The sequence below is a fragment of the Geotrypetes seraphini genome, chromosome 13 (genome assembly GCF_902459505.1).
Source record: "Geotrypetes seraphini chromosome 13, aGeoSer1.1, whole genome shotgun sequence".
NCBI classification, from domain to species: domain Eukaryota; kingdom Metazoa; phylum Chordata; class Amphibia; order Gymnophiona; family Dermophiidae; genus Geotrypetes; species Geotrypetes seraphini.
The window spans coordinates 29,700,255-29,714,451 of NC_047096.1; the positions used below are offsets into that span (position 1 = coordinate 29,700,255).

The 14,197-nt window shown below is 43.7% G+C and overlaps 1 protein-coding gene across 1 annotated transcript in view; it reads left to right on the forward strand.

The window, feature by feature from the left end:
• The first annotated feature begins 529 nt into the window (after positions 1 to 529).
• LOC117347334 (nicotinamide N-methyltransferase-like) overlaps positions 530 to 14,197 on the forward strand; it is a 28,588-nt gene continuing 14,920 nt past the window's right edge. Inside the window, exon 1 of the mRNA XM_033918129.1 lies at positions 530 to 728. Coding sequence (XP_033774020.1) covers positions 578 to 728 — 151 coding nt within the window. The 5' untranslated portion in view covers positions 530 to 577. The remainder of the gene's footprint in view (positions 729 to 14,197) is intronic.

Consider the following 14,197-nt stretch of genomic DNA (forward strand, 5'->3'; position numbering starts at 1 on the left):
CCTGGGTGTCTACCCTATTGCAGAGTTTGGCATCATCTGCAATAGGGTAGCCACCCAGATAGTCATTTGCCAGATAGTCCTTCTGCAATATCACTCACATAGATGTTAAATAGAGTGGCCCAAGGACGGATCCCTGCAGCACTCCAATAACAACATCCTTTTCCTCTACTATCCTTTGTCTCTTTCCACGTAACCAGCTTCAGTTTATTTATCAGTTGCCTGTGTGGCACTATGTCAAAAGCTTTGCTAAAGTCCAAGAACACTACATCTAGCTCCCCTCCCATATCCAACTGTTTGGTGGGATTGGTGTGCTATAGTCCAATCAAGGAAAATCATACTAATGCCCTTGAGATAGAGTCAACACAGGCATATGGCTTCTCACTGCCTCCAGTTAATAGTTTACTATGTAAAGTCAGATGAATGCAATCTGTGATAATATTGGCATGCTTCAGGAGACATCCGAATCATTAATATTTGATTAGACTATAGAGTGAAGGATATTTAAACATTCTCATTATAAAAGAGGCAAGCTGCAGAGCAAAGGGACAAAGAGTTTGCCAGGCTCTGAAAGGACAGAATGGAAGCAGACTTCAGCACCACTAATTACCAGGAGCATTTTAACCCCAAGGAATATCTGGAGGCACGCTATGGTGCAGGATCAGGGATTTTTTTTTCTGATGGCTACCTGCAGTTTATCCTGAAAAATTTGTTTAAAACATTTACCTCAGGTGGGTGGTACTATCTTTTACCCTTGTAGGGCTAGAAGTATCAATTCAATTAGAGCAGGCTTGTCCCACCTTTTTTCTTTCGGGGGCCACATTTTATATGTAATATTCAGAGGGCCAAAACATGCAGTGTCGTATTTTGCTGCATGTTTCATCAGATAGTGGCACCAAGAAGAAAAAAGAGGAAGGGGGGGGGGGGGTGAGAAACTGTACACATGAACCTGTGGCAGTGTTGAGTTTCAAATCATTTATTGAATACAACATATGTACAAGTGAATATCAGTCCATATAGCATATCCTCTTATAACAGAGTCTGAAAGAATTTACAAGATAGACTAAGGGTCTAAAAAGATATGCCATATGGACTGACATTCATTTGTACGTATGTTGTATTCAGTAAATTATTTGAAATTCAACATCGCCACATGTTGATGTGTACAGTTCTCTCCCTACTTTTCTTCTTGGTGTTATTTACCGTGGGGTTGTTAGCTCTTTTTTTGTGTGTTTATATTTGTCATCAGATAGTAGAAATATATGACGTTTCATTGTCCCCTCCCTGGCCTTCACTCAGTCTCTCCCTCTTAACCTTCATCCAGTTTTTTCTCTCTCTCTCAAGCACTCCCACTTCTAACTTTACCTGGCTTCGCTTGTAGAAGAGACGGTGGGATTCCTATTTCCCACTGTGACACAGCTTTCTGCAGGCTTGAGTCAAATGCTGCCAGAAATTCAGGCTGATCTTGGCTGTTTCAAGTCTCCTGAGACTTGAAACTGCAAGACCAATCCAAACCTTAGTCACTACAAGACTCAAGCTTACTGAGGGTCAAGTCACAGTGGGGAAGCAAAAATCCTACTGTAAGCACCACCTCGCCATGACAGAAGAAAATCGCAAGCAGAAGAAGTTGCTAGGGGAGTCCAGTACCAGAGATGTGATCGAGGATTTGGAGAGATTCATCGAGGACGCCCACCAGCAACATGTGCAGATCCCAGGGCTTGAGATCAGTACCAAGGAAGAGGGCCCAGGCGATATGGAAGAAGGTACCACTACATTGGATGAAGAGGCTGAAGTGGAGGTCGAGGCAGACCTCACACTTAGAAGAAATGAGAGCCCATCTGGAGATGCACCCCAAAAGATGGAAGACAGGTTCTACACCATGGACAAGGACCTACGACCCCCTAAGAATCCCCGAACAACAAAGATAGGGATCATCGTTGGAGATTCGATTATATGCAACGTGGACAGCCACATCGCAGGAGGAAGAGAAGATAGACTGGTCACCTGCCTGCCTGGTGCAAGAGTGAAGGACGTGGCCAGCAGAATCACCAGGATCATTGATAGTGCAGGAGGAGAGGACACTGCCGTGCTTATCCACGTGGGGACCAATGATGTGAGTGGACGGAAGTACAACAGTGAAGAAATGAAGGGCCAGCTCCGCTCACTCGGAAGAAAACTCAAGGTCAGGGAGGTGAAAGTGGCCTTCTCCGAGATCCTCCCGGTACCGAGAGCAGATGGAAAGAGACAGGATGAGCTGTGAGCAATAAATGCCTGGATGAGACAATGGTGCGATGAGGAAGGTTTCGATTTCGTGTGAAACTGGACGGCATTCTGGGGAAGAAGCAGATACTATAGGAAGGACGGCCTACACCTCACCACGCAAGGAGCGAGAGTATTGGCTGAAAACATGAAGAAGTCCATTGAGAAGGCTTTAAACTAAAGATCAGGGGAGAGCCGACAGTCGACAACCAGTCGATGGCCCGGGCATCAGGTGACTCCAAAGATGGCACTACAAGCAACTGCACGATTAAAGGGGATGAGCATGTTGAAACCAAAACCGACAGAAAAAGAGCGCAAATAGATCCAAAAAGAGAGCAAATAGATGCAAAAAGGGATGCGAAGTCTAAAAAGCCCAAGAAAGTAGCATGAAAGGAGCTCAAATGTATGTACACGAATGCCAGAAGCTTGAGAAACAAAATGGGGGAACTGGAAGCACTAGCAAGACGAGAAGAACTAGATATCATTGGAATTACAGAAACATGGTGGAACGAGGAAAATGAATGGGACACAGTTCTGCAGGGATACAAACTGTACAGAAGAGATAGAATAGGACAAAAAGGGGGAGGTATTGCCCTCTATGTCCATGAAGGAGTAGAGTCTATCAGAGAAGGGAAGACGGAAGAAAAAGAAAAACTGGAGTCTCTCTGGATTAAGATTCCTAGACAATACAAAGCAGACACAAAAATTGGACTCTTCTACCGACCCCCAGGACAGACGGAGGAAACAGATGCTGAAATGATGTAGGAAATCAACCATAGATGTAAAATGGGTAATGTAACTATCATGGGAGACTTCAACTTTCCAGGGATAAACTGGAACCTTGGAACCTCAAACTGCGGCAAGGAAACAAAATTTTTGGAAATGATAGGGGACTGCTTCCTAGAACAAATGGTGGGAGAACCGACAAGAGGAACGGCAACTTTGGACTTGGTCCTGAATGGCATAACTGGAAGGACATCAGAAGTAGAAGTTACGGTCCCGCTGGGGACGAGCGATCACAGCATGATCAACTTTAAAATCAGCATCGGGAAGGGGAAACGAACCAAGACCCAAACCACAACCTTTAACTTCAGAAAAGGGAAATATGACAGCATGGGAGCCATGGTAAGAAAACGGCTCAAGAAAAGGATGGACAAACTCAAAACGGTTGAACAAGCATAGTCTCTACTAAAGAATACCATCACTGAAGCACAGAATCTCTACATCCCGCAGATATCCAAAGGAAGGAAAAATAAGAACAAAGGAGAACCAGCTTGGCTAACTAAGGAGGTGAAGGATGCGATAAGGGAAAAGAGGAACTCATTTAAAAAATGGAAACATGAACAAACAGAGGCCTGGAACAGTCACAAAGTCGACCAGAAGAAATGTCACAAGGCGGTTAGAGATACCAAAAAGGCCTATGAGGAAAAAATTGCGCAAGAAACCAAGAACTTCAAGCCCTTTTTTAGATACATAAAAGGAAAAAAACCAGCACAAGAGGCAGTGGGCCCACTCGACGACCAAGGAAGAAAAGGGTACATCAAGGAAGACAAACAGATTGCAGATAGGCTAAATTCATTCTTTGCGTCTGTTTTTACCAAGGAGAATACTACATCAATACCTGAAACAGGGAAAGTATTCAAGGGAGAAGTTGAGGAAAGCCTCACCACAGTGAATGTGGATTTGGACATGATATACTATCAAGTCGACAAACTAAAAAGTGATAAATCCCCTGGACCAGATGGAATTCATCCGAGAGTGCTCAAGGAGCTTAAGGTAGAAATCGGAGAACTGTTACAATCCCTAGCTAACTTGTCAATTAGAACCGGGCAAATACCAGACGACTGGAGGATAGCAAATGTCATCCCAATCTTCAAAAAAGGATCAAGGGGAGAACCAGGAAACTACAGACCTGTGAGTCTTACATCAGTTCCTGGGAAGATGGTTGAAGCCCTAATTAAGGATAGCATAGTGCAGCACCTGGATAATCATGACCTGATGAGAGCTAGTCAACACGGTTTCAGGAAGGGGAAGTCATGTTTGACAAATTTGCTTCAATTTTTTGAGAAGCTGAATCAACAAATTGATAGCAGAGAACCGGTGGATATCGTATACTTGGACTTCCACAAAGCATTCGACAAGGTACCACACGCAAGGCTTCTGAGGAAACTACAAAGCCATGGAATAGAAGGGGATATACTACGATAGATAGGCAAATGGCTGGAGAACAGATTGCAGAGGGTGGGCATAAATGGGAAGATCTTGGACTGGGAGAAAGTGACGAGCGACGTGCCCCAGGGCTCGGTTCTTGGGCACATCTTATTCAATATCTTCATAAATGACCTAGAAGAGGAAACAACAAGTAACATAATCAAGTTTGCAGATGACACAAAACTATGTCGGGCAGTTGGGTCGAAAATGGACAGAGATGCACTTCAAAGAGATTTGAACCAACTGGAAAAATGGGCGGAAAAGTGGCAGATGAAATTTAATATAGAAAAATGCAAAGTGATGCATCTGGACAGACAAAACCAAGAACAAGAACATAAAATGTTAGGTGTAACATTGGGCAAGAGCGAACAAGAAAGGGACCTGGGGGTACTGATAGACAGGACACTGAAGCCGTCGGCTCAATGTGCAGCAGCGGCAAAGAAAGCAAACAGGATGTTGGGCATGATAAAAAAGGGCATCACGAGTAGATCGGCGGGCGTCATAATGCCGCTTTATAGAGCAATGATCAGACCACACTTGGAATACTGTGTCCAACACTGGTCTCTCTATCTAAAGAAGGATATAACCCTGCTGGAGAGGGTGCAGAGACGAGCCACAAAACTAATAAAAGGTGTGGAGAATTTGAGCTACAAAGAACGCCTCGAAAAATTGGGATTGTTCACCCTCCAGAAGAGAAAGCTGCGAGGGGATATGATAGAGACTTTTAAAATACTAAAAGGTTTCGACAAAATAGAGCAAGGAACTTCGTTATTCACATTGTCAATAGTGACTCGAACAAGAGGTCATGGACTAAAACTGAGGGGCAGCAGACTCAGGACTAATGTCAGGAAGTTCTGCTTCACACAGCGAGTGGTGGACGCTTGGAATGCTCTCCCGGAGGAGGTTGTGGCAGAGACCACCATTCTGGGATTCAAGGGCAAGTTGGATGCACACCTTCTTGCAAATCACATTGAGGGATACGGGTGAACAAGGTGTCCATTAGGGATCACCTAGCTTGGCCTCCGCGTGTGCGGATCACCGGACAAGATGGACCTGGGGTCTGATCCGGTGAAGGCATTTCTTATGTTCTTATGTTCTTAAGAATCGCCAGGCTTCCAGGGACTGGAAAAAAAGCACTTGGTGGGCTGGATTTTGGCCCACGGTCTATAGGTTGGACAAACCTGAGTTAGAGATTCTGGGCTGCTCTGAAGTTTTTCCTATAAAAATGCTTTTCTAAAGAAGACATCCTCTGGCAACTCATAGTGTGAGTATAAACAGGGAGGATTTTATGTCTGACAGGTCTTGTAGGAACTTTCAGCTAGGGATGCCGCCTAGTACCAGATTCATAATACGAGACAGTTCCAGTTCTAGGTTTACACTATTATATGCAAGAACTTGTAGCCTTGCTCAGGGGTGTCTCAAGGCCATCTGCTGCCTGACATGAAGGAAGAGATAGCAATCCCTAAGGTACCCAAAAAAGGGATCCTCATAGAACTTTGTTCAGAGAGAAGGGTGAGGAGGTCCCTTGTCAGGCAGTTGCCCAAAGGTATAAAGAATGCAACCAAACTATAGAGCAGTGCTCTGCCCCACTTTCAGTAAGAACAGTTTACTTAAGATATGTAAACAATGCACCCTGTAGCTAGTGGTCTCTAACTGTGCTTACTGGACCATCACAGTGGTAAATGCCAGCTGGAGGGATGTCTATTCCCTCTGGCCTTCAGGCCTGTCTCTTCAAAATGGTGGGCCTACCCCTTCCTGGTATATCCTGGGATCAGGCCCTGATTGGCCCAGGTGTTTAAGACCCCTCCCATAGAAGGGGCATTAGGCACCTGGGCCAATCAGGGCTATAGACCTCCTTCTGGGATGCACTGAGCATGGCCTAAGACTCCAATTGGCCCAAATACCAAAGATCATTTCTTTGGTATCTGGGCCAATTAGAGTCTTAGGCAACACCCAGTACATCCCAAGATGCTCCAGGAAAGAGGCCTAAGACCTTGATTGGCCCAGGTGCCTAAGGCCAACCCTAGACTCGCAACAAATGCCTAAAGTGTAGGCATCCTGCCTTGGGGAGATTTTGTTTTTAAAAACGTGTGTTCCGATTGGCTGCCTACAATCGGGACGCCCGTTTGCAGAATAAGCTGTCTATTTCCCTATGGTTCTGTAGTTCTCTCTGACTGGTCCTGTCTGAGCACATGTTCCATGCTCCCAATGCCTTGTGGAGTTCTTTTGATGGCTTCACTGGCCTCTAAGTGAGGATTGAGGAGTTGTTTTGTGTCCTTCCCATCATATGTATCTGTATGTACTATGAGGAGAATAAGACAGCGTGGTTATGAGCTCCAGTATCTCTGAATAGCTTCGAAAGTTCTCCACACTGAATCAGTAATTCTGCTGCTTATGCTCTCAAACCTCAGTAATTCATGGTGTATTTACACATGACCAGCCAGCGGGTAGCTGATCTTTCCAGCTGTTCCTCCCTGGACTCTGTCTGCACATCTGAATTGTAAGTGTTTTGTTTTCCCTTCCCTGTTATTAACCACATTAAAGAATAACTGGATTAAGAGTTGGTAATGCCTGATAAGACACTGTGATGTCTGTTGAAATTAAAATGCAAATATTGCAATAAGCCCTAGAACAACAAACACATACTGGAAAAATTGAGCAAGCCAGATGGCAAAATATCCCTACAAAAATATTTGCTGATAACAGAATACCTAGCTTCAGCTACAAATGCGAAACATAAATAGACCAAGGGTTAGATTCACATATGTAACCCCCTCCTTCTCAGACTGAGGTAAAAAGTATCCCTCTTGAAACAAGATTTGTATTGTAGTCGTGAACACCAAGGGTTAAATTCATACCTTTCTCCAGGAGAAGGAGTGATTTACATAAAAAAAATAATAATAGTAAAATAATAATAGTAAAATAAAAATATTTATTAAACATATAATAAAAAAAGATAAAAAGAAGCACCACGGATTCAAAATTTAATAAACAAATGCTGTATATCAAATCTAGACAATGAAATTCTACTTCCCCTCTGTACAGTTCTTTTTTCCCAGATATGGGTATTTGAGGCTTTCTGTCCTTTCTGTGTAGGGGTACCACATTGGCGCGATGTTGCTAGCAGACTCTCTCTTCCTGAAACCAACCTACTACTCTTGTGCCTATCTGAACATTCGCTCAGCTAGAAACAAAGCCCAACTGGTTAAGGACTGGCTAGAAGAAACCCACCTCGACATCCTACTCCTCACCGAAACATGGCTAATTTCCGATCAGGACACCATCATCAGAGACCTACTCCCTCCAAACTACAAAATCATTCCACTATCAAGAAACTTTAGAAGAGGAGGCGGACTAGCCATAATCCTCCGTGACCACTTCCATTTCCAAATCCTCGATTCCAAACTGACCAACGCCCTGGAAATCCTCTCCTGCAAAATCTCCAAAGCTGACTGTAAAGACAATCTAACCATTACTCTATTCTACACCCCTCCCAGCAAATGGAACCAAGCCAAAGAAGACTTCTACGAATTCCTCCTCACAAATTCCGTCGCGGGCACTCACAATCTTCTCGCAGGCGACGTCAATCTACACCTTGAACAGGAAGAGAATTCCAACGTGGCCGATCTCCTCTCCTTCCTAACATCCCTAGGTTTCTCTAAACCACACCCTACAAAAACCCACGACAAAGGCCATCACCTAGATCTGATCTCTTTCCTCCTCAATACCCCTTCAATCCCCAGCATATACCTTAAAGAAGAAAACTGGACCACCACCCCCTGGTCTGACCACCTCCGATGCAATTTCAAATTACACTGGCTCAAAAAACAAACCAAAAAACAACCAAGAACCATCCACAAAGAAAAAACAATATGGTATAGAGGCCAACTTAACCCTGAAGAATTCTGGTCCCACTACAACCCAACATCCACCCCAGACCTTGACCCTAATTTCATCTCAGACTGGAACAATTTCAGCAATAAGATCCTAAACGACATTGCTCCACTGAAACTTTGCAAGAAAATACACCGCTCCTCTGCTAATTGGTTTGACGCTGACCTACTCGCCCTCAAACGAGAAGTACGCAAACTAGAAAGAACCTGGTGCAAATCAGGCACAAACACTGACAGACACTGCTGGCGAATTAAAGTTACAGAATACAAAAAAATGATCAAAGAAAAGCGCCACAAACACTACTCCCAATCTATCAATACCCCATCCCTGAACACCAATAAACTATTCAGACTAGTTAACTCCTTATTTGACACCGCCCCACATAAAAGCTCCCCCACAGATCTACCACCCTCCCCGACAAATCTAGCCGACCACTTCGCCAACAAAATTCTTAACTTGAAAACAACGCTCACAACAACTAGCACCTACCCATATATCCACCTACCTTCTCCAGAAAACGATGGCTCACCTGCTGACATGACCTGGTCTCACTTCAAAAACCCAGAATGAAACCTATTTCTCAAGCTATACTCAAAATATTCCAAATCAAACTGCCTACTAGATAACTGCCCTCCATCCATCATGAAAATTGCCCCCCTTCCCTTCAAAGCTGAACTCTTCAACTGGGTCACCCTCTGCCTGTCTACTGGCCACTTCCCAAAGGAAGTTGGCCACATCCTCGTATCTCCAATAATCAAAAACCCCAAAGAATCTCCCTCTGTAGTCTCCAACTACAGACCCATCGCCAATATTCCTCTTTTCCTTAAAATCATGGAAGGACTTGTCAATTATAATCTCATGTCATACCTAGAGAAATTTAACATCCTCCACGACTCCCAGTCTGGATTCTGCACTAACTACAGTACGGAAACCGTTCTTACCTCACTAACCAATCACCTCCTCCAACTATTCTTACTGGGAAACAGCCCACTGTTACTCCAGTTTGACCTCAGCAGTGCCTTCGACCTAGTAGACCATGACATTCTGATTAGTTGCCTCGACTCCATTGGCATTTCTGGACAAGTACTAACCTGGCTCACAGGCTTCCTAAAAAACCGAACCTACCAAGTCCATAACGACGGAACCTTCTCCCATACTTGGAGCAACCCCTGCGGAGTTCCCCAAGGCTCCCCCCTATCCCCATCACTATTCAACGTCTATATGGCATCACTGGGACACTTGTTATCGAACCATAACCTGAAATCCTATATCTACGCAGATGACATTACAATCATCATACCTATCACCTCACTGTCACATGAGACAGAACAATACATCTCAACCGTCCTCACCATGGTAGAAAGCTGGACCACATGCTTCAAACTGAAACTAAACCCAGAAAAAACCAAGTTCTTCCTTGCAAATCCCAACCACAAACTAACGACCACCACCCTGCATCTCAATAGTTTAACGTATCCAATCAATTCCACTATAAAAATTCTCGGAGTCATCTTGGACTGATGCCTCACTTTGGAAGATCATACCAATTCCCAGATCAAAAAATGCTTTTCCACCCTTTGGAAACTCCGTTCTATCAAACATTACTTTGATCTCCCCACCTTCAGTTTGCTGGTCCAATCCCTAATCCTAAATACCCTGGATTACTGTAACATCATATACCTGAGCTCCTACAAGAAAACCATTAAACGACTAAGACTCATCCAGAACACCGCCGTCCGCCTCCTCTATGGGCTTAAAAAGTCAGACCACATCAGCCCCTTCTACAGAAAACTTCATTGGCTACCGGTTGAAGCAAGGGTCATCTTCAAATTCGCCTGCCTCTGCTTCAAAACCCTATCTGGCTCAGCCCCGATATACCTGTCACACCACTTCGTCTTCCCAGGCTCTAACCGAACACGCAATGTCCACCTGTTTGCCTATCCCTCCCCAAAAGGATGCATCTACAAAAGATTCTTGGACAAAACCCTCTCTTTCCAAGCTGGCAAATGGAATGACTGCTTGACCACCCTCATCTCTCTTGCCCCAACCTACCTATCTTTCAGGAAATCTCTCAAATCATACCTCTTTGATAAATTCCTCTAACTCCCGCCCTCCCAACCAAACTACTAATCTCAACCTCGCCTCCCTCCCTACCCTTCCCCCCCCTTCCACGGTCATTGTTCGCACCCCCCCCATGCAACAGTTATCGGATCATTTTGTAATGGCCACTGGTTTATAAACTAAACTAAACTAAACCTTAAGTTTATATACCGCATCATACCATACACTTGATAACTAATTCTCTGTACCTTCATTGCATAAATACAGTTCTTATCTCCTGTAAACTACTCTGAACTGTTTTCTGATACTCTAACTTCGCTGTATATGTACAGTCTCTTCTCATGTAAACCACTCTGAACTGTTTTGTGGTATTGCGGTATACAAAAATAAAGTTATTATTATTATTATTACTCTAACTAAAACCATATCAATAAGAAAAACCCTATCCTAAATCTAAAAACCCCATGGATACCTAACATACTTTCTAAGCTAGGAAAAAAAAACCCCAGATAATTGATGTTCCCTATACTATTTCCCTCCCTAGAATTTCCTATATCTCAAATCACACACACAAAAAATCAAATTCTCAATAAAACTTTACAGTAAATATTCCCAGAAAAAGGTTTCCAAAGCAGTTTACAAACTTTTTCACCAATAGTTTATCACAACATTTCACAGGAATCAGTTACAGGAACTTTTAAAAAAATCATCTCCAAAAAACAGCACCAAAGATTTGTTACTCAAAGAATCTCTCAAACATTTCCCAGAAGATTCTCACAGAATAGACTGAAACTTTCCTCTAGATAAAAAACTCCATCAATAATTACCTTCACAAGAGCCACACAAGCCAAAACACCTCCATATAGAACCAAGTTACCCTCCCAACTGTCAAATCTAACAGTTCGAATGTTCAAACAGCTGATGCTGATCTCCAAGTCTGCACTAGGACAGCAAACCTGTGCAGGAAATCAGCAACATAATACCAAAACTGCACCAATACAAACAATACACAAACCAAACTTCTCAAAATAGGAAAAAACACAGTGCTTACATTCCAGATCCTCTCTGCTTCAAAAACCCCTTTAAAATCTTCTTTAAACCCTGGGTTTCTCACTCGGGTAACTTTTAAACTTTCAACCCTGGTTACACTAAGCAAACCAATCGTCTACCGATTGGTTTGCATCCCCTTTGCGAACGGATTTCCCTCCAACCCGATTCACTAACCTGGTGGCTGATCATTGTCCGATCTGATCTATTCATGCAAATGAGGGGAAAAGGCATGCAAAGCAGGAAGGATGTGATTCACTACACTTTTTTCTGGGACACCGACTGGCTGACCGATCAAAAAACAAGTGACTGGTGAGGACCAGTCGCGTGTGCTATAACCCTGCTTTCTGCCCCGATTCTCCTGCACTGGCCGCCCTAGTCTCTGCCCCGATCAAGGCTTCTCTGCTCTCTGCCCTGCTCCGCTGCACAGAACAAGCTTGTCATGCCCTGCTCTTGCCGCCCCGACTCTCCTGCTCTCTGCTGCCCTTCCCCGCATACAAGCTCAGTTGGTAATGAAACCCACACAGGATGGGGGTCATACTGGACTTAGTGCTTACAATCAGGGAAAGTGTTTCTGATGTTACAGTGGGTGATCATCTGGCATCCAGTGATCATTGCTTGGTACAGTTTAATATTAAGATGGGTATAGAGAGGGCTCATTCAAAAGCAAATGTTCTAGACTTAAAAAAATACTAACTTTGTTTGGATGGGGGTTTACATCAAGGAATTATTGTCTGGATGGGAATATCTGGAAGGAGTGGAAATGAAGTGGTCAAAACTGAAAGGAGCGATTGTAAGGGTGACAAACCTTTTTGTGAGGCAAGTAAGTAAAAGTAAGAGGAAAAGAAGGCCACTTTGGTTCTCAAAAGTAGTAGCTGAGAAGGTAAGGAAATAAGAGGTCACCTTTCATATACTACAAAGGATCTTAGAAAGAGGAAGACAGGCAAAAATATCTGTAGTCAGGAAAGCAAAGATGCCAATGGAAGAAAAAATAGCTGACATGGTAAAACGGGAGACAAGACATTTTTTTTAGATTTATTAGTGATAGGAAGAAGAGCAAAAGTGGCATTGTGAGACTCAAAGGTGAAGGGGAGGAATATGTAGAAGCTGATAAAGAAAAGGCCGAATTGCTTAGCAGATATTTCTGTTCTGTGTTCATGGCTGAAGCGCCGGGAGCGGGACCGTAGAAGACAAACGTGAATAGTGATGGAGGAGTAATAGACCCTAATCAATTTTCAGAGGGTTGTGTTCGTGAAGAGCTAACTAAAATAAAGGTAGACAAAGCAATGGGGCCACATGGTGTACATCCTAGGGTGCTGAAGGAACTTAGGGAAGTTCTGGTAGCTCCGCTGACTGACCTTTTCAACGAGTCTCTAGAGTCAGGAGTGGTACCGGAGGACTGGCAAAGGGTGGATGTGGTAAGCAAATTAATGGAAACACTTTTAAAACAGAGAATGGTCAAGTTTCTGGTATCCTGTGGATTACAGGACTGGAGGCAACATGGATTCACTAGAGGTAGGTCTTGTCAGACAAATCTGATCAATTTCTTTGACTAGGTGACCAGAGAATTGGATAGAGGATGTGCGCTAGATGTGGTATATTTAGATTTTAGCAAAGCCTTTCACAGTGTTCCACACAGGCGTCTAATAAATAAACTGAGTGCCCTCAGGATGGGTCCCAAAGTGACAGGCTGGATGAAGAACTGGTTGAGTGGAAGGTGACAGAGGGTAATGATCAATGGAGATCGCACTGAGGAAAAGGATGTTACTAGTGGTGTGCCTCAAGGTTCTGTTCTTGGGCCTGTTCTTTTTAACATTTTTATAAACAATATTGCAGAAAGGTTGTTGGGTAAGATTTGCCTCTTTGCAGATGATACCAAAATCTGCAATAGAGTAGACACACCAGATGTTGTGAATAACATGAAGAAAGACCTGGCGAAGCTTGAAGAATGGTCTGAAATTTGGCAGCTAAAATTTAGTGCTAAGAAATGCAAGGTCATGCTTCTGGGCTGCAAAAACCTGAGGGAACGGTTCAGATTAGGGAGTGAAGAGCTTATTTGCATGACAGAAGAGTGGGACTTGGGTGTGATTGTATGTGATGATCTTAAGGTGGCCAAACAGATTGAAAAGGTGACGGTGAAAGCTAGAAGGATGCTAGGTTGCATAGGGAGAGGTATGGCTAGTAGGAAAATGGAGGTATAGATGCCCCTGTATACAGTAAGACTTTGCTGAGACCTCATTTAGAATATTGTGTACAATTCTGGAGGCCACACCTTCAAAAAGATATAAAAAGGATGGAGTCGGTCAAGAAGAAGGCTACTAAAATGGTATGTGGTCTTCATCATAAGGCGTATGGGAACAGACTTAAAGATCTCAATATGTATACTTTGGAGGAAAGGCGGGAGAGGGGATATATGATAGAGACGTTTAAATACCTATGTAATGTAAATGCGCATGAGTCAAGTCTTTTTAATTTGAAAGGAAACTCTGCAATGAGAGGGCATAGGATGAAGTTAAGAGGTGGGTGCTGCGGGTCCCCTACTGCAGCCACTCAGCTTATCGTGACAGGTGTGTTTTCCCCCAATCAGCTGAACTGGCAGGACTCCCCAAAACTGCAGCTTCGGGGAGGTCTGCCAGCTCAGCTGATCAGGGATTCCCTTATCATAATCAGCTAATGGCAAAGGATTCCTCATCAGGCAAGCGTGATTCTGTAACCGGCACCGGTGACA